This window comes from Argopecten irradians, chromosome 13, assembly GCF_041381155.1.
Source record: "Argopecten irradians isolate NY chromosome 13, Ai_NY, whole genome shotgun sequence".
Taxonomy (NCBI): Eukaryota; Metazoa; Mollusca; class Bivalvia; order Pectinida; family Pectinidae; genus Argopecten; species Argopecten irradians.
Window position 1 is genome coordinate 1,461,064 of NC_091146.1, and position 27,805 is coordinate 1,488,868.

Here is a 27,805-nt window from a genome sequence, read left to right on the forward strand (position 1 = left end):
ATACATATTTCATTTTAATTTAAAGCAAATTTAAATCTATATCATTGTTGCCTTATTTTACCAGAGTATAAAAGACGGGAGTCGGGATTTAGAGAGTACAGAAGAGGAAGTTGTCATTGGTTACCAAGACAACGTGATGACAGTTGGAGAGACAGGGGCAGGTAACTCTATAAAGACAGAAGCACCAGCTCGGTTGATGATTGTATCGAGTAAGATACGCAACAGCCTTGCCCTACGACATGCTATCCTACCTAACGTTATATTGGTGCAGTACAAGTATGATTCAACATCCCTCGAGGGAATCCTTCGTAAGTTGACTGTCTTTCTTAAAAGGTTACCAATCAAATATTTCTGAATTTGTCATCAAATAAATATGTATTACCTTGACCCCTTAACCTCTAAAACGTCAAGTAACTAGATTGTACATGGCAAGTTTGGTATTGGTCCTTTTCAGACCATAATTATCGTAACTATATTGTACATGACAAGTTTGATATCGGTTTCTGTCAGACTATAATTAAATCGTAACTAGATTGTACAATGGCAAGTTTGATATCGGTTTCTGTCAGACCATAATTATCGTAACTAGATTGTACATGACAAGTTTGATATCGGTTTCTGTCAGACCATAATTAAATCGTAACTAGATTGTACATGGCAAGTTTGATATAGGTTTCTGTCAGACCATAATTATCGTAACTAGATTGTACATGGCAGGTTTGATATCAGTTTCCGTTAGACCATAATTATCGTAACTAGATTGTACATGGCAAGTTTGGTATTGGTCCTTTTCAGACCATAATTATCGTAACTATATTGTACATGACAAGTTTGATATCGGTTTCTGTCAGACTATAATTAAATCGTAACTAGATTGTACAATGGCAAGTTTGATATCGGTTTCCGTCAGACCATAATTAAATCGTAACTAGATTGTACATGGCAAGTTTGATATCGGTTTCTGTCAGACCATAATTATCGTAACTAGATTGTACATGGCAGGTTTGATATCGGTTTCCGTTAGACCATAATTATCGTAACTAGATTGTACAATGGCAAGTTTGATATCGGTTTCTGTCAGACCATAATTAAATCGTAACTAGATTGTACATGGCAAGTTTGATATCGGTTTCCGTCAGACCATAATTAAATCGTAACTAGATTGTACATGACAAGTTTGATATCGGTTTCCGTCAGACCATAATTAAATCGTAACTAGATTGTACATGGCAAGTTTGATATCGGTTTCTGTCAGACCATAATTATCGTAACTAGATTGTACATGGCAGGTTTGATATCAGTTTCCGTTAGACCATAATTATCGTAACTAGATTGTACATGGCAAGTTTGATATCGGTCCCCTTCAGACCATCGGTCCCTGTCAGACCATCGGTCCCTGTCAGACCATCGGTCCCTGTCAGACCATCAGTCCCTGTCAGACCATCGGTCCCCGTCAGACCATCAGTCCCCGTCAGACCATCGGTCCCCGTCAGACCATCGGTCCCCGTCATTAAGATCCCAGGGCTGTTTAGAAATGAAGTCGAGATAAATGAAGGGGCTCACTAGAACCAAATTTGGGCTATCATTTCACAAAAATCATCACATAGAGAAAGAAATTAAAATAATTGCAAAGAAATTTAATAGAGAAGCCTTCACAGTTTTCATATGTAGCTGTAGTCTGCATTTAATTTGAGGAAGTGAAATTGAGGTCTCAGAATGAGGAAGAGGGTGCTTATTATACGTAGGAACATATATGGGAGCTTATTGGATCAAATACCAAAGTCAGTGTTTTCTTGTTTGAAATATCTCTATTGGTGACCTCCGTGTTTAAGTTTCAATTTTGTAATTTATTTTTAATTTCACTTTGTTGGGTATTGCAGATCTAGTGACAACGACCTTGAACTGTAGAAAGGTGACGAGTATAGCACTTATCCTAAGTTGTGTTGGGTCGTCCATACACGTTTCTGGTAAAGATGAAAAAGTAAGTACACATACTCAATGGTTATACATTTGACCTTAAATGAGCCTTTAATCATGTACAGCTAGAATTGACCAGCGGTTACCACTGACGCATTTCATTGAAAATAATTGAAGAGAAATAAATGGGGAAAATCTGGCTCTACTCAAAGGCAAGAAGGACACATTTTCAAAATGGACCATTTCATAAAAACCCAGAATACAAATTCTACAAATAATCTTAGAAGTCTGATGTTTGGTATTTACATACTTGCTAGTCTAGAGATATTAATTGATAATTTTATTTTAAAACTTCAAAACATCTTTCATTTGTGTTCTTCCTTTTAACGTGCAGAGAGCCATCAAACTCTTGTGTTGTTATAATTTGTTGAACAGGTAATTACCAAGGAAACAATATCAGAATCTCAGCCAATAAGAGACTTCCTTACAAACCTAGTCAGTGAACACCTAGACAACACAAGAGAAGACCTTCGATTGGACCTTCTGGCTTGTAATGCAGTTCAGCATGGTGACTCAATCACAATTACCAAGGAGATGGAATCAATTATACAGGTAAAAACCCATGGCAATACCATCATGTAGAACAATGCAGGCCCCTGTGTGGTAGCCCATGGCAATACCATCATGTAAACAAGTCAGGCCCCTGTGTGGTAGCCCATGGCAACACCATCATGTAAAACAAGTCAGGCCCCTGTGTGGTAGCCCATGGCAATATCATCATGTAAAACAAGTCAGGCCCCTGTGTGGTAGCCCATGGCAATACCATCATGTAAATCAAATCAGGCCTCTGTGTGATTAACCATGGTAATACAATCATGTAGAACAAGTCAGGCCCCTGTGTGGTAGCCATGGCAATACCATCATGTAAAACAAGTCAGGCCCCTGTGTGTGAGTTTATGGCAATACCATCATGTAGAACAATGCAGGCCCCTGTGTGGTAGCCCATGGCAATACCATTATGTAAACAAGTCAGGCCCCTGTGTGGTAGCCCATGGCAATACCATAATGTAAAACAAGTCAGGCCCCTGTGTGGTAGCCCATGGCAATACCATCATGTAAAACAAGTCAGGCCCCTGTGTGAGAAACCATTACAATATTCTATGGTGCTCCATGATTCCCAGGCAGCAGATGGGTGATTTGAGCCGCGCTACTCTCTTGTAAACTGTAGATGTATAAAACTGACGTTTTCTTTGTGTACACTATGTGATGTCATTTGAATTTTTGTTTCACCCTTGATTCAGAGGCAAATAAAAACATAGTTTTCCAGTTATTCAAATTGTAGTTACACTTCTGTACCAAAAGGTTATAAATAAACGTAATTGTCCATTTGCCTAATTATTACAGAATCAATGCTTACGATTTGATGTCAATTTCCAGCATCCTGTGACAATGTCCAGAGATCTAGTGGGGGCTGACCACAATACCTCCATGGTCAAAAGTACCGATCTCAGAGTGACGTAAGTTGCATTTCACCTCATTCCACTCTTAGTCTATAATTTTAAAAAACGCATTCAACTCAATACTAGTCATTTGTAAAATTACCGCATTTAACTCAATACTAGTCGTTTGTAAAATTACCTCATTTAACTGTAAAATCTTTTATAGAACTACCTCATACAACTCTATAATTTTTTGTAGAATTACCTCATTCAACTCTATAATCTTTTGTAGAATTACCTCATTCAACTCTATAATCTTTTGTAGAATTACCTCATTCAACTATATAATCTTTTGTAGAATTACCTCATTCAACTCTATAATCTTTTGTAGAATTACCTCATTCAGCTCTATAATCTTTTGTAGAATTACCTCATTCAACTCTATAATCTTTAGTAGAATTACCTCATTCAACTCTATAATCTTTTGTAGAATTACCTCATTCAACTCTATAATCTTTTGTAGAATTACCTCATTCAACTCTATAATCTTTTGTAGAATTACCTCATTCAACTCTATAATTTTTTGTAGAATTACCTCATTCAACTCTATAATCTTTTGTAGAATTACCTCATTCAACTCTATAATCTTTTGTAGAATTACCTTCATTCAACTCTATAATCTTTTGTAGAATTACCTCATTCAACTCTATAATCTTTTGTAGAATTACCTCATTCAACTCTATACAATCTTTTGTAGAATTACCTCATTCAACTCTATAATCTTTTGTAGAATTACCTCATTCAACTCTATAATCTTTTGTAGAATTACCTCATTCAACTCTATAATCTTTTGTAGAATTACCTCATTCAACTCTATAATCTTTTGTAGAATTACCTCATTCAACTCTATAATCTTTTGTAGAATTACCTCATTCAACTCTATAATTTTTTGTAGAATTACCTCATTCAGCTCTATAATCTTTTGTAGAATTACCTTATTCAACTCTTGAATAACCTCATACAACTCTATAATCATTAGTAGAATTACCTCATTCAACTATACAATCTTTTGTAGAATTACCTCATTCAACTCTATAATTTTTTGTAGAATTACCTCATTCAACTCTATAATTTTTTGTAGAATTACCTCATTCAACTCTATAATCTTTTGTAGAATTACCTCATTCAGCTCTATAATCTTTTGTAGAATTACCTTATTCAACTCTTGAATAACCTCATACAACTCTATAATCATTAGTAGAATTACCTCATTCAACTATACAATCTTTTGTAGAATTACCTCATTCAACTCTATAATTTTTTGTAGAATTACCTCATTCAACTCTATAATCTTTTGTAGAATTACCTCATTCAACTCTATAATCTTTTGTAGAATTACCTCATTCAACTCTATAATCTTTTGTAGAATTACCTCATTCAACTCTATAATCTTTTGTAGAATTACCTCATTCAACTCTATAATCTTTAGTAGAATTACCTCATTCAACTCTATAATCTTTTGTAGAATTACCTCATTCAACTCTATAATCATTTGTAGAATTACCTCATTCAACTCTATAATCTTTTGTAGAATTACCTCATTCAACTCTATAATCTTTTGTAGAATTACCTCATTCAACTCTATAATCTTTTGTAGAATTACCTCATTCAACTCTATAATTTTTTGTAGAATTACCTCATTCAACTCTATAATCTTTTGTAGAATTACCTCATTCAACTCTATAATCTTTTGTAGAATTACCTCATTCAGCTCTATAATCTTTTGTAGAATTACCTCATTCAACTCTATAATCTTTTGTAGAATTACCTCATTCAACTCTATAATCTTTTGTAGAATTACCTCATTCAACTCTATAATCTTTTGTAGAATTACCTCATTCAACTCTATAATCTTTTGTAGAATTACCTCATTCAGCTCTATAATCTTTTGTAGAATTACCTTATTCAACTCTTGAATAACCTCATACAACTCTATAATCATTAGTAGAATTACCTCATTCAACTATACAATCTTTTGTAGAATTACCTCATTCAACTCTATAATTTTTTGTAGAATTACCTCATTCAACTCTATAATTTTTTGTAGAATTACCTCATTCAACTCTATAATCTTTTGTAGAATTACCTCATTCAGCTCTATAATCTTTTGTAGAATTACCTTATTCAACTCTTGAATAACCTCATACAACTCTATAATCATTAGTAGAATTACCTCATTCAACTATATAATCTTTTGTAGAATTACCTCATTCAACTCTATAATCTTTTGTAGAATTACCTCATTCAACTCTATAATCTTTTGTAGAATTACCTCATTCAACTCTATAATCTTTTGTAGAATTACCTCATTCAACTCTATAATCTTTTGTAGAATTACCTCATTCAACTCTATAATCTTTTGTAGAATTACCTCATTCAACTCTATAATTTTTTGTAGAATTACCTCATTCAACTCTATAATCTTTTGTAGAATTACTTCATTCAACTCTACAATCTTTTGTAGAATTACCTCATTTAACTGTAAAATCTTTTGTAGAATTACCTCATTCAACTCTATAATCTTTAGTAGAATTACCTCATTCAGCTCTATAATCTTTTGTAGAATTACCTCATTCAACTCTATAATCTTTTGTAGAATTACCTCATTCAACTCTATAATCTTTTGTAGAATTACCTCATTCAGCTCTATAATCTTTTGTAGAATTACCTTATTCAACTCTTGAATAACCTCATACAACTCTATAATCATTAGTAGAATTACCTCATTCAACTATATAATCTTTTGTAGAATAACCTCATTCAACTTTATAATCTTTTGTAGAATTACCTCATTCAACTCTATAATCTTTTAGTAGAATTACCTCATTCAACTCTATAATCTTTTATAGAATTACCTCATTCAACTCTATAATTTTTTGTAGAATTACCTCATTCAACTCTATAATCTTTTGTCGAATTACCTCATTAAACTTCTATAATCTTTCGTAGAATTACCTTATTCAACTCTTGAATAACCTCATACAACTCTATAATCATTAGTAGAATTACCTGATTCAACTCTATAATCATTTGTAGAATAACCTCATTCAACTCTATAATCTTTTGTAGAATTACCTCATACAACTCTATAATCTTTTGTCGAATTACCTCATTAAACTCTATAATCTTTTGTAGAATTACCTTATTCAACTCTTGAATAACCTCATACAACTCTATAATCATTAGTAGAATTACCTGATTCAACTCTATAATCATTTGTAGAATAACCTCATTCAACTCTATAATCTTTTGTAGAATTACCTCATACAACTCTATAATCTTTTGTCGAATTACCTCATTAAACTCTATAATCTTTTGTAGAATTACCTCATTCAACTCTATAATCATTTGTAGAATTACCTCATTCTACTCTTGAATAACCACATTCAACTCTATAGTCATTAGTAGAATTACCCAATTCAACTCTATAATCTTTTGTAGAATTACCTCATTCAAATCTTGAATAACCTCATACAACTCTATAATCATTAGTAGAATTACCTCATTCAACTCTATTATCTTTTGTAGAATTACATCATTCAACTCTTGAATTAAATCATTCGACTCTATAATCATTTGAAGAATTACTTCATTTAACCATATGGACCTTTTATTTTGTAAAATTATAGTATTCAACCATTAGATCTTAATTTGTAGAATGTTTCACTATTCACTAGATAGTTGATATTATACTTTTATAGATAGTTGATATTATACTTTTATAATAGATAGTTGATATTATACTTTTATAGATAGTTGATATTATACTTTTATAGATAGTTGATATTATACTTTTATAGATAGTTGATATTATACTTTTATAGATAGTTGATATTATACTTTTATAGATAGTTGATATTATACTTTTATAGATAGTTTATATTACACTTTTATAGATAGTTGATATTATACTTTTATAGATAGTTGATATTGTACTTTTATAGATAGTTGATATTGTACTTTTATAGATAGTTGATATTATACTTTTATAGATAGTTGATATTATACTTTTATAGATAGTTGATATTATACTTTTATAGATAGTTGATATTGTACTTTTATAGATAGTTGATATTGTACTTTTATAGATAGTTGATATTATACTTTTATAGATAGTTGATATTGTACTTTTATAGATAGTTGATATTATACTTTTATAGATAGTTGATATTATACTTTTATAGATAGTTGATATTATACTTTTATAGATAGTTGATTTATACTTTTATAGATAGTTGATATTATACTTTTATAGATAGTTGATATTATACTTTTATAGATAGTTAATATTGTACTTTTATAGTTAGTTGATATATGTATAAAATATTCATTTCAGTTGTGTTGGTGAGCTTTATTTCAAAGTAGAAAAACTTCGAGGCTGGAGTGGTCAACAACAACAGACATTAGCTGGCTTTGAGAAAATACAAACTGTTGGCAAAGGTACAAATATATCACTGATGACACAGAGTTATCTCCCCTGTTTTTAAATGATTACCATAACACATGTAGGATATAAAAATACAATTACAATTATCTTCTGATATACACTGCCCCCAAAAGTTCTGTTACAACTCTCTTAATTCTGTATAAAATTATTTTCGACAAAATTATTGGGGATAGATTTTTTTTGTCATTTGTTTTAAATGAAGTAAAGGGGGATAATGCTACTTTGGTATTTTAATACAAATAATTGTCCTCATTAAGTCCTTAACGGGTTTTTATTAATAATTCAATTATTTCATATTTTATACAGACCTGTCAAATGCCTAAAAATAGTAAAACAAACTCACTTATGGACTGTATTTCCATGGAAATTTAATTTAAATGACAAAATTAATCACTGCTCACCATGTGTCATCATTTTTGTTATTCTTAAAAGTATGATTTAATTATGAAAAATTTCATGTAACAAAATGCAGCGATTATCTAGAGAAGACCGTTTTCTGTGTGTTTTTAACCATCGTAATGGTGTTCCGTCGGCACAAACTGCAAGGATACTTGGAACTAGCAGGTGAGTGATCATTGTTTTTCCTTGAAACTTTTGAGGATTTCGCAATTCATAATGTGGTATGCAGTTTTTAAAGTTTGACCATTTCTCTTTTGTTATAGACAGAACGTGTACAGGGCTATTAAAAGATTCCAAGATACGGGTAACTACGAGGATCGGGAACGTTCTGGTCGGCCAAGTATTTCTAAGGATCGGGATGACAGATTGCTAGTCCGGGCCAGTCTTAGAAATCGTAAGCAGACCGTTCCTGAACTTCGAAACTGAATGGATCCAAACTGGTGTTGTGGCATCCAATACAAGTGAGGAGAAGATTACACAATGCAGGGTTGAAGAGTTGTGTTGCTGCCCACAAAAACACTCTTAACAGTTTACCCATCCTCAGAAGATGTTGGCATTTGCACAGAATCACACAAATTGGACCTGGGTGGACTGGTCAACAGTTCTATGGACTGATGAGTCAAGATTCACTCTCTTCCAAACAGATGGCAGAACGTACGTGAGAAGACGAGTGAATGAAAAAATTACATCACGAGTGTGTGGTGCCTACAGTTAAGTTTGGTGGGGGTGGTGTGACGGTTAAGGGTGCTATGTCTTTCCGAGGGACTGGATATCTTACTCCTTTGAAAGGAAATTCAACGGAATAAAGTACATTGACATTTTAGAGAACAGTGCAATACCATCAGCACATCTGCTAGGCTACGGTAATAACTTTTTTCTCCCAGGATGATTGGTGCCCCATGCCACAGAGCCCGTAGAGTAACTGAATGGAAGGATGAAAACAATATTCAGTCTTTGGAATGGCCCCCACAATCGCCTGACCTGAACCCAATCGAAAACCTGTGGAGAGATCTTGGTATGGAAGTCCCCAAGCACAATTGCGGAAACCTTGGGGAACTGGAAGCTGCATTGCAGCTAGCATGGAATGAGCTACCTGCTAGAAGATGTAGAACATTGATCAGAAGTATGCCTGACCGTATACAGGCAGTAATTAGAGCACGTGGAGGATATACAAAATAGTAACAGAATAACAATATTTTTGATTTTTAACAAATATTCCAATTTCATTCATTACAATACATGAACTCAGGGTCATTGCATTATCATGAAAAATTGTAAAAGTATTTGGACAATAAAGTATTCACGTTTTAACTAAAAGAAAATTGAAATTATTTTGTTTTTTTAATTTATTTATAAAAAATGCATGTGTAACAGAACTTTTGGAGGGCAGTGTATATAGAAACTGCTTTCCTTTCAAAGTTTATTGACTTCTTTTCAAAGTCAGCACATTTGTATTTATATGATTATCTCCCTTTACAAATATTTGATGACCTCCCACATTTGTATATATATGATTATCTCCCTTTACAAATATTTGATTACCACCCACATTTGTATATATATGATTATCTCCCTTTACAAATATTTGATTACCACCCACATTTGTATATATATGATTATCTCCCTTTACAAATATTTGATTACCACCCACATTTGTATATATATGATTATCTCCCTTTACAAATATTTGATTACCACCCACATTTGTATATATATGATTATCTCCCTTTACAAATATTTGATTACCTCCCACATTTGTATATATATGATTATCTCCCTTTACAAATATTTGATTACCACCCACATTTGTATATATATGATTATCTCTCTTTACAAATGTTTGATTACCTCTCACATTTGTATATTATATGATTATCTCCCTTTACAAATATTTGATGACCTCCTACATTTGTATATATATGATTATCTCCCTTTACAAATATTTGATTACTCTCCACATTTGTATATATATGATTATCTCCCTTTACAAATATTTGATTACCACCCACATTTGTATATATATGATTATCTCCCTTTACAAATATTTGATTACCTCCCACATTTGTATATATATATGATTATCTCCCTTTACAAATATTTGATTACCACCCACATTTGTATATATATGATTATCTCCCTTTACAAATATTTGATTACCTCTCACATTTGTATATATATGATTATCTCCCTTTACAAATGTTTGATTACCTCTCACATTTGTATATATATGATTATCTCCCTTTACAAATATTTGATTACCTCTCACATTTGTATGATATATATGATTATCTCCCTTTACAAATATTTGATTACCTCCCACATTTGTATATATATTATGATTATCTCCCTTTACAAATATTTGATGACCTCCTACATTTGTATATATATGATTATCTCCCTTTACAAATATTTGATTACCTCCCACATTTGTATATATATGATTATCTCCCTTTACAAATATTTGATTACCTCCCACATTTGTATATATATGATTATCTCCCTTTACAAATATTTGATTACCACCCACATTTGTATATATATGATTATCTCCCTTTACAAATATTTGATTACCTCTCACATTTGTATATATATGATTATCTCCCTTTACAAATATTTGATTACCTCTCACATTTGTATATATATGATATATATGATTATCTCCCTTTACAAATATTTGATTACCACCCACATTTGTATATATATGATTATCTCCCTTTACAAATGTTTGATTACCTCTCACATTTGTATATATATGATTATCTCCCTTTACAAATATTTGATTACCTCTCAAATTTGTATACCGGTATATATGATTATCTCCCTTTACAAATATTTGATTACCACCCACATTTGTATATATATGATTATCTCCCTTTACAAATATTTGATTACCTCTTACATTTGTATATACATGATTATCTCCCTCCCTTTACAAATATTTGATTACCACCCACATTTGTATATATATGATTATCTCCCTTAACAAATGTTTCATTTTATCTGATTACCTCCCTTGACACACATATTTAATTTACTCCCTGAGATATGTGTAATTATCTGCCTAGCATATGTAAATTACCTCCCTTAACATATATTTGATTATCTCCCTTGAGACATGTCTGATTTTCTCCCTTGACACCTGCATAATTATCTCCCCTGACAAATGTGTAATTATCTCCACTGAGAAATGTGTAATTATCTCCCCTGACATATATCTCAGATTACTTCCCCCGACAAATGTCTGATTAATTTCCATGACACATGTGTAATTATCTCACCTAATACATGTCTGATTACCTCCCCTGATGCATGTAATTATGTCCCCTGACAAATGTCTAATTACCACCCTTGGCACATGTATTTATCTCTGATACATGTGTAATTACCTCCCTTGATAAATGTGTAATTACCTCCGCCGATACATGTGTAATTACCTCCCCTGATAAATGTGTAATTACCTCCGCCGATACATGTTTAATTACCTCCCCTGATAAATGTGTAATTACCTCCGCCGATACATGTGTAATTACCTCCCCTGACAGGTGCCTATGGTGCTGCAGTGCTGTATAAGAAGAAGGATGATGAATCATTGGTTATTTTGAAGGAAATTAACATGCATGACCTGAATGCTGCAGAAAGACAACTAGCCCTCAATGAAGTAAGCAAGTTTGTTGTTTTGAGTTGTCAGTCAGAGAGACAACACGCCCTCAATGAAGTAAGCAAGTTTGGTGTTTGAGTTGTCAGTCTGAAAGACAACACACCCTCAATGAAGTAAGCAAGTTTGTTGTTTTGAGTTGTCAGTCAGAAAGACAACACGCCCTCAATGTGGTAAGCAAGTTTGTTGTTTTGAGTTGTCAGTCAGAAAGACAACACGCCCTCAATGTGGTAAGCAAGTTTGTTGTTTTGAGTTGTCAGTCAGAAAGACAACACGCCCTCAATGTGGTAAGCAAGTTTGGTGTTTTGAGTTGTCAGTCAGAAAGACAACAAATCCTCAATGTGGTAAGAAAGTTTGGTGTTTTGAGTTGTCAGTCAGAAAGACAACGTGCCCTCAATGTGGTAAGCAAGTTTGGTGTTTTGAGTTTTCAGTCAGAAAGACAACACACCCTCAATGTGGTAAGCAAGTTTGTTGTTTTGAGTTGTCAGTCAGAAAGACAACGCACCCTCAATGTGGTAAGCAAGTTTGTTGTTTTGAGTTGTCAGTCAGAAAGACAACACACCCTCATTGTGGTAAGCAAGTTTGGTGTTTTGAGTTGTCGGTCAGAAAGACAACTAGCCCTCAATATGGTAAGCAAGTTTGTGTTGTTTTGAGTTGTCAGTCAGAAAAACAACAAGCCCTGAATGTGGTAAGTTTGTTTGTTTGAGGTGTCAGTCAATAGAATATGTCAGAATTACTGAATACTAAATTACGGTATACCTGACCTTGTATATCTGTAGGTACTAAATACCTGACCTTGTATATCTGTAGGTACTGTATACCTGACCTTGTATATCTGTAGGTACTGTATACCTGACCTTGTATATCTGTAGGTACTGTATACCTGACCTTGTATATCTGTAGTACTGTATACCTGACCTTGTATATCTGTAGTACTGTATACCTGACCTTGTATATCTGTAGGTACTGTATACCTGACCTTGTATATCTGTAGTACTGTATACCTGACCTTGTATATCTGTAGTACTGTATACCTGACCTTGTATATCTGTAGTACTGTATACCTGACCTTGTATATCTGTAGGTACTGTATACCTGACCTTGTATATCTGTAGTACTGTTTACCTGACCTTGTATATCTGTAGTACTGTATACCTGACCTTGTATATCTGTAGTACTGTATACCTGACCTTGTATATCTGTAGTACTGTATACCTGACCTGTAGTACTGTAGTACTGTATACCTGACCTTGTATATCTGTAGTACTGTATACCTGACCTTGTATATCTGTAGTACTGTATACCTGACCTTGTATATCTGTAGTACTGTATACCTGACCTTGTATATCTGTAGTACTGTATACCTGACCTTGTATATCTGTAGTACTGTATACCTGACCTTGTATATCTGTAGTACTGTACTACCTGACTGTTGTATACTCTGTAGTGTACTGTATACCTGACCTTGTATATCTGTAGTACTGTATACCTGACCTTGTATATCTGTAGTACTGTATACCTGACCTTGTATATCTGTAGTACTGTATACCTGACCTTGTATATCTGTAGTACTGTATACCTGACCTTGTATATCTGTAGTACTGTATACCTGACCTTGTATATCTGTAGTACTGTATACCTGACCTTGTATATCTGTAGTACTGTATACCTGACCTTGTATATCTGTAGTACTGTATACCTGACCTTGTATATCTGTAGTACTGTATACCTGACCTTGTATATCTGTGGTACTGTATACCTGACCTTGTATATCTGTAGTACTGTATACCTGACCTTGTATATCTGTAGTACTGTATACCTGACCTTGTATATCTGTAGTACTGTATACCTGACCTTGTATATCTGTAGTACTGTATACCTGACCTTGTATATCTGTAGTACTGTATACCTGACCTTGTATATCTGTAGTACTGTATACCTGACCTTGTATATCTGTAGATACTGTATACCTGACCTTGTATATCTGTTGTACTATATACCTGACCTTGTATATCTGTAGTACTGTATACCTGACGTTGTATATCTGTAGTACTGTATACCTGACGTTGTATATCTGTAGTACTGTATACCTGACCTTGTATATCTGTAGGTACTAAATACCTGACCTTGTATATCTGTAGTACTGTATACCTGACCTTGTATATCTGTAGTACTGTATACCTGACCTTGTATATCTGTAGTACTGTATACCTGACCTTGTATATCTGTAGTACTGTATACCTGACCTTGTATATCTGTAGTACTGTATACCTGACCTTGTATATCTGTTGTACTGTATACCTGACCTTGTATATCTGTAGTACTGTATACCTGACCTTGTATATCTGTAGTACTGTATACCTGACCTTGTATATCTGTAGTACTGTATACCTGACCTTGTATATCTGTAGTACTGTATACCTGACCTTGTATATCTGTAGTACTGTATACCTGACCTTGTATATCTGTAGTACTGTAATACCTGACCTTGTATATCTGTAGTACTGTATACCTGACCTTGTATATCTGTAGTACTGTATACCTGACCTTGTATATCTGTAGTACTGTATACCTGACCTTGTATATCTGTAGTACTGTATACCTGACCTTGTATATCTGTAGTACTAAATACCTGACCTTGTATATCTGTAGTACTGTATACCTGACCTTGTATATCTGTAGTACTGTATACCTGACCTTGTATATCTGTAGTACTGTATACCTGACCTTGTATATCTGTAGTACTGTATACCTGACCTTGTATATCTGTAGTACTGTATACCTGACCTTGTATATCTGTAGTACTGTATACCTGACCTTGTATATCTGTAGTACTGTATACCTGACCTTGTATATCTGTAGTACTGTATACCTGACCTTGTATATCTGTAGTACTGTATACCTGACCTTGTATATCTGTAGTACTGTATACCTGACCTTGTATATCTGTAGTACTGTATATACCTGACCTTGTATATCTGTAGTACTGTATACCTGACCTTGTATATCTGTAGTACTGTATACCTGACCTTGTATATCTGTAGTACTGTATACCTGACCTTGTATATCTGTAGTACTAATACCTGACCTTGTATATCTGTAGTACTGTATACCTGACCTTGTATATCTGTAGTACTGAATACCTGACCTTGTATATCTGTAGTACTGTATACCTGACCTTGTATATCTGTAGTACTGAATACCTGACCTTGTATATCTGTAGTACTGTATACCTGACCTTGTATATCTGTAGTACTGTATACCTGACCTTGTATATCTGTAGTACTGAATACCTGACCTTGTATATCTGTAGTACTGTATACCTGACCTTGTATATCTGTAGTACTGTATACCTGACCTTGTATATCTGTAGTACTGTATACCTGACCTTGTATATCTGTAGGTACTAAATACCTGACCTTGTATATCTGTAGTACTGTATACCTGACCTTGTATATCTGTAGTACTGTATACCTGACCTTGTATATCTGTAGGTACTAAATACCTGACCTTGTATATCTGTAGGTACTGTATACCTGACCTTGTATATCTGTAGTACTGTATACCTGACCTTGTATATCTGTAGTACTGATACCTGACCTTGTATATCTGTAGTACTGAATACCTGACCTTGTATATCTGTATACTGTATACTAGTAATACCTGACCTTGTATATCTGTAGTACTAAATACCTGACCTTGTATATCTGTAGTACTGTATATCTGACTGACTTGTATATCTGTAGGTACTAAAATACCTGACCTTGTATATCTGTAGTACTGTATATACCTGACCTTGTATATCTGTAGGTACTAAATACCTGACCTTGTATATCTGTAGTACTGTATACCTGACCTTGTATATCTGTAGTACTCTATACCTGACCTTGTATATCTGTAGGTACTAATTACCTGACCTTGTATATCTGTAGGTACTGTATACCTGACCTTGTATATCTGTAGTACTGTATACCTGACCTTGTATATCTGTAGTACTGTATACCTGACCTTGTATATCTGTAGTAGTACTAAATACCTGACCTTGTATATCTGTAGTACTGTATACCTGACCTTGTATATCTGTAGTACTAAATACCTGACCTTGTATATCTGTAGTACTGTATACCTGACCTTGTATATCTGTAGTACTGTAAATACCTGACCTTGTATATCTGTGTAGTACTGTATAACCTGACCTTGTATATCTGTAGTACTAAATACCTGACCTTGTATATCTGTAGTACTAAATACCTGACCTTGTATATCTGTAGTACTGTATATCTGACCTTGTATATCTGTAGTACTAAATACCTGACCTTGTATATCTGTAGTACTGTATACCTGACCTTGTATATCTGTAGTACTGTATATACCTGTATACCTTGTATATCTGTAGTACTGTAATACCTGACCTTGTATATCTGTAGTTACTGTATACCTGACCTTGTATATCTGTAGTACTGTAATACCTGACCTTGTATATCTGTAGTACTAAATACCTGACCTTGTATATCTGTAGTACTGTAAATACCTGACCTTGTATATCTGTAGTACTGTATACCTGACCTTGTATATCTGTAGTACTGTATACCTGACCTTGTATATCTGTAGTACTGTATATACCTGACCTTGTATATCTGTGTAGTACTGTATACCTGACCTTTGTATATCTGTAGTACTGTATACCTGACCTTGTATATCTGTAGTACTGTATACCTCGACCTTGTATATCTGTAGTACTGTATACCTGACCTTGTATATCTGTAGTACTGTATACCTGACCTTGTATATCTGTAGTACTGTATACCTGACCTTGTATATCTGTAGTACTGTATACCTGACCTTGTATATCTGTTAGTATGTATATACCTGACTTGTATATCTGTAGTACTGTATACTGATCTGTATGTACTGTATACCTGACCTTGTATATCTGTAGTATATACCTGACCTTGTATATCTGTAGTACTGTATACCTGACCTTGTATATCTGTAGACCTTGTATACCTGACCTTGTATATCTGTAGTACTGTATACCTGACCTTGTATATCTGTAGTACTGTATACCTGACCTTGTATATCTGTAGTACTGTATATGACCTTGTATATCTGTAGTACTGTATATGACCTTGTATATCTGTAGTACTGTATACCTGACCTTGTACTATTGTATACTCTGTAGTACTGTATACCTGACCTTGTATATCTGTAGTACTGTATACCTGACCTATTTTCTGTAGTACTGTATACCTGACCTTGTATATCTGTAGTACTGTAGTACTGTATATCTGACCTTGTATATCTGTAGTACTAAATACCTGACCTTGTATATCTGTAGTACTGTATATCTGACCTTGTATATCTGTAGTACTAAATACCTGACCTTGTATATCTGTAGTACTGTATACCTGACCTTGTATATCTGTAGTACTAAATACCTGACCTTGTATATCTGTAGTACTAAATATACCTGACCTTGTATATCTGTAGTACTGTATACCTGACCTTGTATATCTGTAGTACTGTATACCTGACCTTGTATATCTGTAGTACTGTATACCTGACCTTGTATATCTGTAGTACTGTATACCTGACCTTGTATATCTGTAGTACTGTATACCTGACCTTGTATATCTGTAGTACTGTATATACCTGACCTTGTATATCTGTAATACTGAATACCAGACCTTGTATATCTGTAGTACTGTTATACCTGACCTTGTATATCTGTAGTACTGTATACCTGACCTTGTATATCTGTAGTACTGTATACCTGACCTTGTATATCTGTAGTACTGTATACCTGACCTTGTATATCTGTAGTACTGTATACCTGACCTTGTATATCTGTAGTACTGTATACCTGACCTTGTATATCTGTAGTACTGTATACCTGACCTTGTATATCTGTAGTACTGTATACCTGACCTTGTATATCTGTAGTACTGTATACCTGACCTTGTATATCTGTAGTACTAAATACCTGACCTTGTATATCTGTAGTACTGTATACCTGACCTTGTATATCTGTAGTACTGTATACCTGACCTTGTATATCTGTAGTACTAAATACCTGACCTTGTATATCTGTAGTACTGTATATATCTGACCTTGTATATCTGTAGTACCTTGATATACTGTAAATACCTGACCTTGTATATCTGTAGTACTGTATACCTGACCTTGTATATCTGTAGTACTAAATACCTGACCTTGTATATCTGTAGTACTGTATATACCTGACCTTGTATATCTGTAGTACTGTATATCTGACCTTGTATATCTGTAGTACTAAATACCTGACCTTGTATATCTGTAGTACTGTATACCTGACCTTGTATATCTGTAGTACTGTATACCTGACCTTGTATATCTGTAGTACTGTATACCTGACCTTGTATATCTGTAGTACTGTATACCTGACCTTGTATATATGTATCTGTAGTACTGTATACCTGACCTTGTATATCTGTAGTACTGTATACCTGACCTTGTATATCTGTAGTACTGTATACCTGACCTTGTATATCTGTAGTACTGTATACCTGACCTTGTATATCTGTAGTACTGTATACCTGACCTTGTATATCTGTAGTACTGTATACCTGACCTTGTATATCTGTAGTACTGTATACCTGACCTTGTATATCTGTAGTACTGAATACCTGACCTTGTATATCTGTAGTACTGTATACCTGACCTTGTATATCTGTAGTACTGTATACCTGACCTTGTATATCTGTAGTACTGTATACCTGACCTTGTATATATGTAGTACTGTATACCTGACCTTGTATATCTGTAGTACTGTATACCTGACCTTGTATATCTGTAGTACTGTATATCTGACCTTGTATATCTGTAGTACTAAATACCTGACCTTGTATATCTGTAGTACTGTATACCTGACCTTGTATATCTGTAGTACTGTATACCTGACCTTGTATATCTGTAGTACTGTATACCTGACCTTGTATATCTGTAGTACTGTATACCTGACCTTGTATATCTGTAGTACTGTATACCTGACCTTGTATATCTGTGTACTAATTACCTGTATACCTGACCTACTTGTATATCTGTAGTACTGATATACCTGACCTTGTATATCTGTAGTACTGAATACCCTGACCTTGTATATCTGTAGTACTGTATACCTGACCTTGTATATCTGTAGTACTGTATACCTGACCTTGTATATCTGTAGTACTATATACCTGACCTTGTATATCTGTAGTACTGTATACCTGACCTTGTATATCTGTAGTACTGTATACCTGACCTTGTTATATCTGTAGTACTGTATACCTGACCTTGTATATCTGTAGTACTGTATACCTGACCTTGTATATCTGTAGTACTGTAATACCTGACCTTGTATATCTGTAGTACTGTATACCTGACCTTGTATATCTGTAGTACTGTAATATACCCCCTGACCTTGTATATCTGTAGTACTGTACCTACCCCTGACCTTGTATATCTGTAGTACTGTATACCTGACTGTAGGTACATATACCTGACCTTGTATATCTGTAGTACTGTATGACCTGACCTTGTATATCTGTAGGTACTGTATACCTGGACCCCTGACCTTGTATATACTGTAGTTACTGTATACCTGACCTTGTATATCTGTAGTACTGTATACCTGACCTTGTATATCTGTAGTACTGTATTACCTGACCTTGTATATCTGTAGTACTGTATACCTGACCCCTGACCTTGTATATCTGTATGTACTGTATACCTGACCCCTAACCTTGTATATCTGTAGTACTGTATACCTGACCTTGTATATCTGTAGTACTGTATACCTGACCTTGTATATCTGTAGTACTGTATACCTGACCTTGTATATCTGTAGGTACTGTATACCTGACCTTGTATAATCTGTAGTACTGTATACCTGACCTTGTATATCTGTAGTACTGTATACCTGACCTTGTATATCTTGTACTGTATACCTGACCTTTGTATATCTGTAGTACTCGTATACCCCTGACCTTGTATATCTGTAGTACTGTATACTACAGACCTTGTATATCTGTAGTAACTGTATACCTGACCTTGTATATCTGTATGTACTGTATACCTGACCCCTGACCTTGTATATCTGTAGTACTGTATACCTGACCTTGTATATCTGTAGTACTGTATACCTGACCCTTGTATATCTGTAGGTACTGGTATACCTGAACCTTGTATATCTGTATGTACTGTATACCTGACCCCTGACCTTGTATATCGTGGTAGGTACTGAATACCTGACTATGTAATATCTGTATGTACTGTATACCTGACCCCTGACCTTGTATATCTGTAGGTACTATATACCTACCTTGTATATCTGTAGGTACCCCTGACCTTGTATATCTGTATGTACTGTATACCTGACCCCTACCTTGTATAATCTGTAGTACTAAATACCCTGACTTGTATATCTGTAGTACTGTAACCTGACCTTGTATAATCTGTAGGTACTGTATATACCTGACCCCTGACCTTGTATATGGACCTGTATCTTGTACTAAATACCTGACCTTGTATATCTGTATGTACTGTATACCCCTGATTGTATAACTGTAGTACTGTATACCTGACCTTGTATATCTGTAGTACTGTATACCTGACCTTGTATATCTGTATGTACTGTATACCTGACCCCTGACCTTGTATATCTGTAGGTACTAAATACCTGACCCCTGACCTTGTATATCTGTAGGTACTAAATACCTGACCCCTGACCTTGTATATCTGTAGGTACTAAATACCTGACCCCTGACCTTGTATATCTGTAGGTACTGTATACCTGACCCCTGACCTTGTATATCTGTAGGTACTGTATACCTGACCCCTGACCTTGTATATCTGTAGGTACTAAATACCTGACCCCTGACCTTGTATATCTTGTAGGTACTGTATGACCTGACTCCCTGACCCTGACCTTGTATACCTGATCTGAAGGTACTGTATACCTGACCCCTGACCTTGTATATCTGTAGGTACTACACCTTGCCTGACATTGTATCAGAAGGTAACTGTATTATCAGACCACGACCATGTATATTGAAGTAGGATGGCGTCCTGATGATAGTAAGAGTTTTATAGATGTACTGCAGATAGAGTACGCATGAGGGTAAGATTATAGATGTACCATCATATTGATGAGGGTAAGATTATAGATGTACCATCATATTGATGAGGGTAATTGATGAAGGGTAAGATTATAGATGTACCATCATATTGATGAGGGTAAGATTATAGATGTACCCATCATATTATGATGAGGGTAAGATTATAGATGTACCATCATATTGATGAGGGTAAGATTATAGATGTACCATCATATTGATGAGGGTAAGATTATAGATGTACCATCATATTGATGAGGGTAAGATTATAGATGTACCATCATATTGATGAGGGTAAGATTATAGATGTACCATCATATTGATGAGGGTAAGATTATAGATGTAACCATCATATTTATGAGGGTAAGATTATAGATGTACTATAATCATATTGATGAGTGTAAGATTATAGATGTACCATCATATTGATGTGGGTAAGATTATAGATGTACCATCATATTGATGAAGGTAAGATTATAGATGTACCATCATATTGATGAGGGTAAAGATTATAGATGTACCATCATATTGATGAGGGTAAGATTATAGATGTACCATCATATTGATGAGGGTAAGATTATAGATGTACCATCATATTGATGAGGGTAAGATTATAGATGTACCATCATATTGATGAGGGTAAGATTATAGATGTACCATCATATTGATGAGGGTAAGATTATAGATGTACCATCATATTGATGAGGGTAAGATTATAGATGTACCATCATATTGATGAGGGTAAGATTATAGATGTACCATCATATTGATGAGGGTAAGATTATAGATGTATACCATCATATTGATGAGGGTAAGATTATAGATGTACCATCATATTGATGAGGGTAAGATTATAGATGTACCATCATATTGATGAAGGGTAAGATTATAGATGTACCATCATATTGATGAGGGTAAGATTATAGATGTACCATCATATTGATGAGGTAAGATTATAGATTGTACCATCATATTGATGAGGGTAAGATTATAGATGTACCATCATATTGATGAGGGTAAGATTATAGATGTAACCATCATATTGATGAGGGTAAGATTATAGATGTACCATCATATTGATGAGGGTAAGATTATAGATGTACCCATCATATTGATGTGAGGGTAAGATTATAGATGTACCATCATATTGATGTAAGGGTAAGATTATAGATGTACCATCATATTGATAGAGGGTAAGATTATAGATGTATCCATCATATTGATGAGGGTAAGATTATAGATGTACCATCATATTGATGAGGGTAAGATTATAGATGTACCATCATATTGATGAGGGTAAGATTATAGATGTACCATCATATTGATGAGGGTAAGATTATAGATGTACCATCATATTGATGAGGGTAAGATTATAGATGTACCATCATATTGATGAGGGTAAGATTATAGATGTACCCATCATATTGATGAGGGTAAGATTATAGATGTACCAATCATATTGATGAGGGTAAGATTATAGATGTACCATCATATTGATGAGGGTAAGATTATAGATGTACCATCATATTGATGAGGGTAAGATTATAGATGTACCATCTCATATTGATGAGGTAAGATTATAGATGTACCATCATATTGATGAGGGTAAGATTATAGATGTACCATCATATTGATGAGGGGTAAGATTATAGATGTACCATCATATTGATGAGGGTATTATTGAAGCATCATATTGATGGGTAAGATTATAGATGTACCATCATATTGATGAGGGTAAGATTATAGATGTACCATCATATTGATGAGGGTAAGATTATAGATGTACCATCATATGTGATGAGGGTAAGATTTATAGATGTACCATCATATTGATGAGGGTAAGATTATAGATGTACCAACATATTGATGAGGGTAAGATTATAGATGTATACCATCATATTGATGAGGGTAAGATTATAGATGTACCATCATATTGATGAGGGTAAGATTATAGATGTACCATCATATTGATGAGGGGTAAGATTATAGATGTACCATCATATTGATGAGGGTAAGATTATAGATGTACCATCATATTGATGAGGGTAAGATTATAGATGTACCATCATATTGATGAGGGTAAGATTATAGATGTACCATCATATTGATGAGGGTAAGAATTATAGATGTACCATCATATTGATGAGGGTAAGATTATAGATGTACCATCATATTGATGAGGGTAAGATTATGAGATGTACCCCATCATATTGATGAGGGTAAGATATAGATGTACCATCATAATTGATGAGGGGTAAGATTATAGATGTACCATCATATTGATGAGGGGTAAGATTATAGATGTACCATCATATTGATGAGGGTAAGATTATAGATGTACCATCATATTGATGAGGGTAAGATTATAGATGTACCATCATATTGATAAGGGTAAGATTATAGATGTACCATGATATTGATGAGGGTAAGATTATAGATGTACCATCATATTGATGAGGGTAAGATTATAGATGTATACCATCATATTGATGAGGGTAAGATTATAGATGTACCATCATATTGATGAGGGTAAGATTATAGATGTACCATCATATTGATGAGGGTAAGATTATAGATGTACCATCATATTGATGAGGGTAAGATTATAGATGTACCATCATATTGATGTGGGTAAGATTATAGATGTACCATCATATTGATGAGGGTAAGATTATAGATGTACCATCATATTGATGAGGGTAAGATTATAGATGTAACCATCATATGATGAGGGTAAGATTATAGATGTACCATCATATTTGATGAGGGTAAGATTAATAGATGTACCATCATATTGATGAGGGTAAGATTATAGATGTACCATCATATTGATGAGGGTAAGATTATAGATGTACCATCATATTGATGAGGGTAAGATTATAGATGTACCATCATATTGATGAGGGTAAGATTATAGATGTACCATCATATTGATGAGGGTAAGGGTTAATAGATGCCCCCCCCCATATCATATTGATAAGGGTAAGATTATAGATGTACCATGATATTGATGAGGGTAAGATTATAGATGTACCATCATATATTGATGAGGGTAAGATTATAGATGTAACCATCATATTGATGAGGGTAAGATTATAGATGTACCCATCCATATTGATGAGGGTAAGATTATAGATGTACCATCATATTGATGAGGGGTAAGAATTATAGATGTACCATCATATTGATGAGGGTAAGATTATAGATGTACCATCATATTGATGAGGGTAAGATTATAGATGTACCATCATATTGATCGTTGAGGGTAAGATTATAGATGTACCATCAATATTGAATGTGGGTAAGATTATAGATGTACCATCATATTGATGAGGGTAAGATTATAGATGTACCATCATATTGATGTGGGTAAGATTATAGATGTACCATCATATTGATGAGGGTAAGATTATAGATGTACCATCATATTGATGAGGGTAAGATTATAGATGTACCATCATATTGGATGAGGGTAAGATTATAGATGTACCATCATATTGATGTGGGTAAGATTATAGATGAACTCATCATATTGATGAGTGGTAAGATTATAGATGTAGCCCATCATATATTTCTGTGATTTTTTGTACCTCATATGTGAGGGTATTGATTATAGATGTACCATCATATTGATGTGGGTAAGATTATCCAGAGATGTACCATCATATATTGATGAGGGTAAGATTATAGATGTACCATTATATTGATGAGGGTAAGATTATAGAGTGTCACCATCATATTGGTGAGGGTAAGATTATAGATGTACCATCATATTGATGAGGGTAAGATTATAGATGTACCATCCATATTGATGTGGGTAAGATTATAGATGTATAACAATAAATTCAGAATATTTCAGTCTGTCCTTTTGTATCTCGTGTAAAGATTGTATCTGCCAACATAGCTGAACGTGCTTTGACTTCTTACAGTGCGAGGGGAAGCTGTATAACTGATAACTCACATAGAAAACGTTGGTGCTTGTCAAAGACTGTGTATGTTCTTTGTTCAAAAACTTATAAAACAGTTTGTGAACTTTGACCTTCGACAGTCCGAGTATGGGAAGCTAAATATATAACGATAAATCAAAAGTAAAATATATATACTGTGGTGATACGATAACCCACTCCAGTTAACAAAATTATTGTATATAACATAGTCCTGGAACTTTGACCTTACAGTGCGAGGTGAAGCTAGGATGAATAACGTTAAATCATGGGATAGCTTTTGGGTGCCTGTGTGCTTGTGTAAGTAATACAGTTGTATATAACATAAAGTGAACTTTGACCATTACAGTAGCGACGGGAATCCTCCAGAAAAAAGGAAGGAATAATCAAAAAATAAATAAGAGATATTTTAAGAAGTGGTGCTTAAATTGTGTGTGTTTAAGTTGTATATAGTGCATAGTTTGAACATTTTTGACCTTACAGTGCCGAGGGGAAGCTGTATAACAATAAATCAGATATTTTCGGTGCTTGTGTGTGTGTAATAAGTTGTATATAACATAGGTGAACTTTGACCTTACAGTGCGAGGGGAAGCCGTATAACGATAAATCAAATATTTTTGGTGCTTGTGTGTGTGTAAGTTGAGTATATAACATAGTGAACTTTGACCTTACAGTGCTAGGGGAAGCTAGTATAACAATAAATCAGATATTCGGTGCTTTTGTCCTGTGTAAGTTGTAATATAACATAGTGAACTTTGACCTTACAGTGCGAGGGGAAGCCGTATAACGATAAATCAGATAGTTTTTCGGTGCTTTTGTGTGTGTGTAAGTTGTATATATAACATAGTGAACTTTGACCTTACAGTGCGAGGGGAAGCTGTATAATAATAAATCAAATAATTGGTGCTTGTGCTTGTGTGTGTGATAAGTTTGTATATAACATAGTGAACTTTGACCTTACAGTGCGAGGGGAAGCTGTATAACAATAAATCAAATATTTTTGGTGCTTGTGTGTGTGTAAGTTGTATACAAACATAGTGAACTTTGACCTTACAGTGCGAGGGGAAGCTGTATAACAATAATCAGATATTTTGAGGTGCTTGTGTGGTGTTGTAAGTTGTATATAACATAGTGAACTTTGACCTTACAGTGCGAGGGAAGCTGTATAATAAATAAATCAGGATATTTTTGGTGCTTGTGTGTGTGTAAGTTGTATATAACATTGTGAACTTTTGACCTTACAGTGCGAGGGGAAGCCGTATAATAATAATCAAATATTTTGGTGCTTGTGTGTGTGTAAGTTTTGATATATAACATAGTGAACTTTGACCTTACAGTGCGAGGGGAAGCTGTATAATAATAAATCAGATATGTAAGTTGTATTTTGTGTGCTTGTGTGATATTTGTGGTAAGTTGTATATAACATAGTGAACTTTGACCTTACAGTGCGAGGGAAGCAGTATAATAATAAATCAAATATTTTTGGTGCTTGTGTGTGTGTAAGTTGTATATAACATTGTGAACTTTGACCTTACAGTGCGAGGGGGAAGCCGTATAACCAAAATCAAATATTTTGGTGCTTGTAATGTGAAAGTTTGTATATGAACATAGTGAACTTTGACCTTACATTGCGAGGGGAACAGTATAATAATAAAGTCAGATATTTCGAGCTTGTGTGTGTGTAATTGTAATATTAAGCATTAGTGAACTATTGACCTACAAGTGCGCGGGGAAGCCCGTAAAACGATAAAATCAAATATTTTGGTGCTTTGTATGTGTGTAAGTTTGTTATATACTCATAGTGAACTATTGACCTTACAAGTGCAAGGGGAAGCGTGTAAAAAAAAAGGCTAAGATGATTTCTGGTGCTTGGTGTGTGTGTAAGTTGTAATATAACATAGTGAACATTTGACCTTACAGTGGCTAGGGGAAAGCTTGTATAACGATATAAGGCAGATATTTTCGTTCTTGTTTGTGTGTAAGTTGTATATAACAATAAGTGAACATTGACCATACTGTGCGAGGGGAAGCCGTATAATAACTAGAGTCAGATATTATTGGTGCTTGTGTGCTGGTGTAAGTTGTATAGTATAACGATAGTGTTACCTTTGACCTTGATCAGTTTGCGAGGGGTAACAGTAAAATATAAAAGGTCAAATCTTTTGGATCTTGTCGTGTTTGTGTAATTTGTAAATAACAAGGTGGAACTAACTTTGACCATACTAGTGCGAGGGTAAAGCCGTATAACGATAAATCAGATATTTCCGGTTCTTGTATTTGTGTAAGTGTGTGCATAACATAATGAACCTTTGCCTTACAGAGTGGCGGAGGAAGTTTTGTAATACCGAGTAAGGAGCATGATATTTCGTTTCTTGTGTGGTATAAAAAGTTTTGATATAACACAAAGTGAACATTGACCTTACAGTGCTAGGGGAAGCTGTATAACACGATAAGTCAGATATTACCGGTAGCTGTGTGTGTGTGTAAGGTTTTGTATATAAACATAGGTGGAACTTTGACCTTACAGTGCGAGGGGAAGAATTATAAAATGATAAACAAATACGTTTTCGGTTCAGATATTTGAAAAAGTTTTTAAACAAAAGTGTGACCTAGTGGGGTTAGTAATAAACTGTAATCATAATTTAACTTCTCTTGTTGTGTGTGTGTAAGTTGTATATAAAAAACAAAGTGAACTTATATAATGATTTGCTTGATCTAATACAGTGAGACAGGGAAGCTTTATATAACATATGAAATCAAATATTTTTGGTGCTTGTTCAATGTGTGTGTGTAAGTTGTATATAACATAG

General features: G+C 34.1%; 1 protein-coding gene across 1 annotated transcript in view; it reads left to right on the forward strand.

The window, feature by feature from the left end:
- The window catches only part of LOC138306581 (uncharacterized), a 181,641-nt gene that overhangs the window by 17,279 nt on the left and 136,557 nt on the right, over positions 1-27,805 (forward strand). The window contains exons 3-8 of the mRNA XM_069247019.1: positions 65-308; positions 1,881-1,981; positions 2,353-2,529; positions 3,355-3,434; positions 7,753-7,856; positions 11,805-11,920. Coding sequence (XP_069103120.1) covers positions 65-308; positions 1,881-1,981; positions 2,353-2,529; positions 3,355-3,434; positions 7,753-7,856; positions 11,805-11,920 — 822 coding nt within the window. The remainder of the gene's footprint in view (positions 1-64; positions 309-1,880; positions 1,982-2,352; positions 2,530-3,354; positions 3,435-7,752; positions 7,857-11,804; positions 11,921-27,805) is intronic.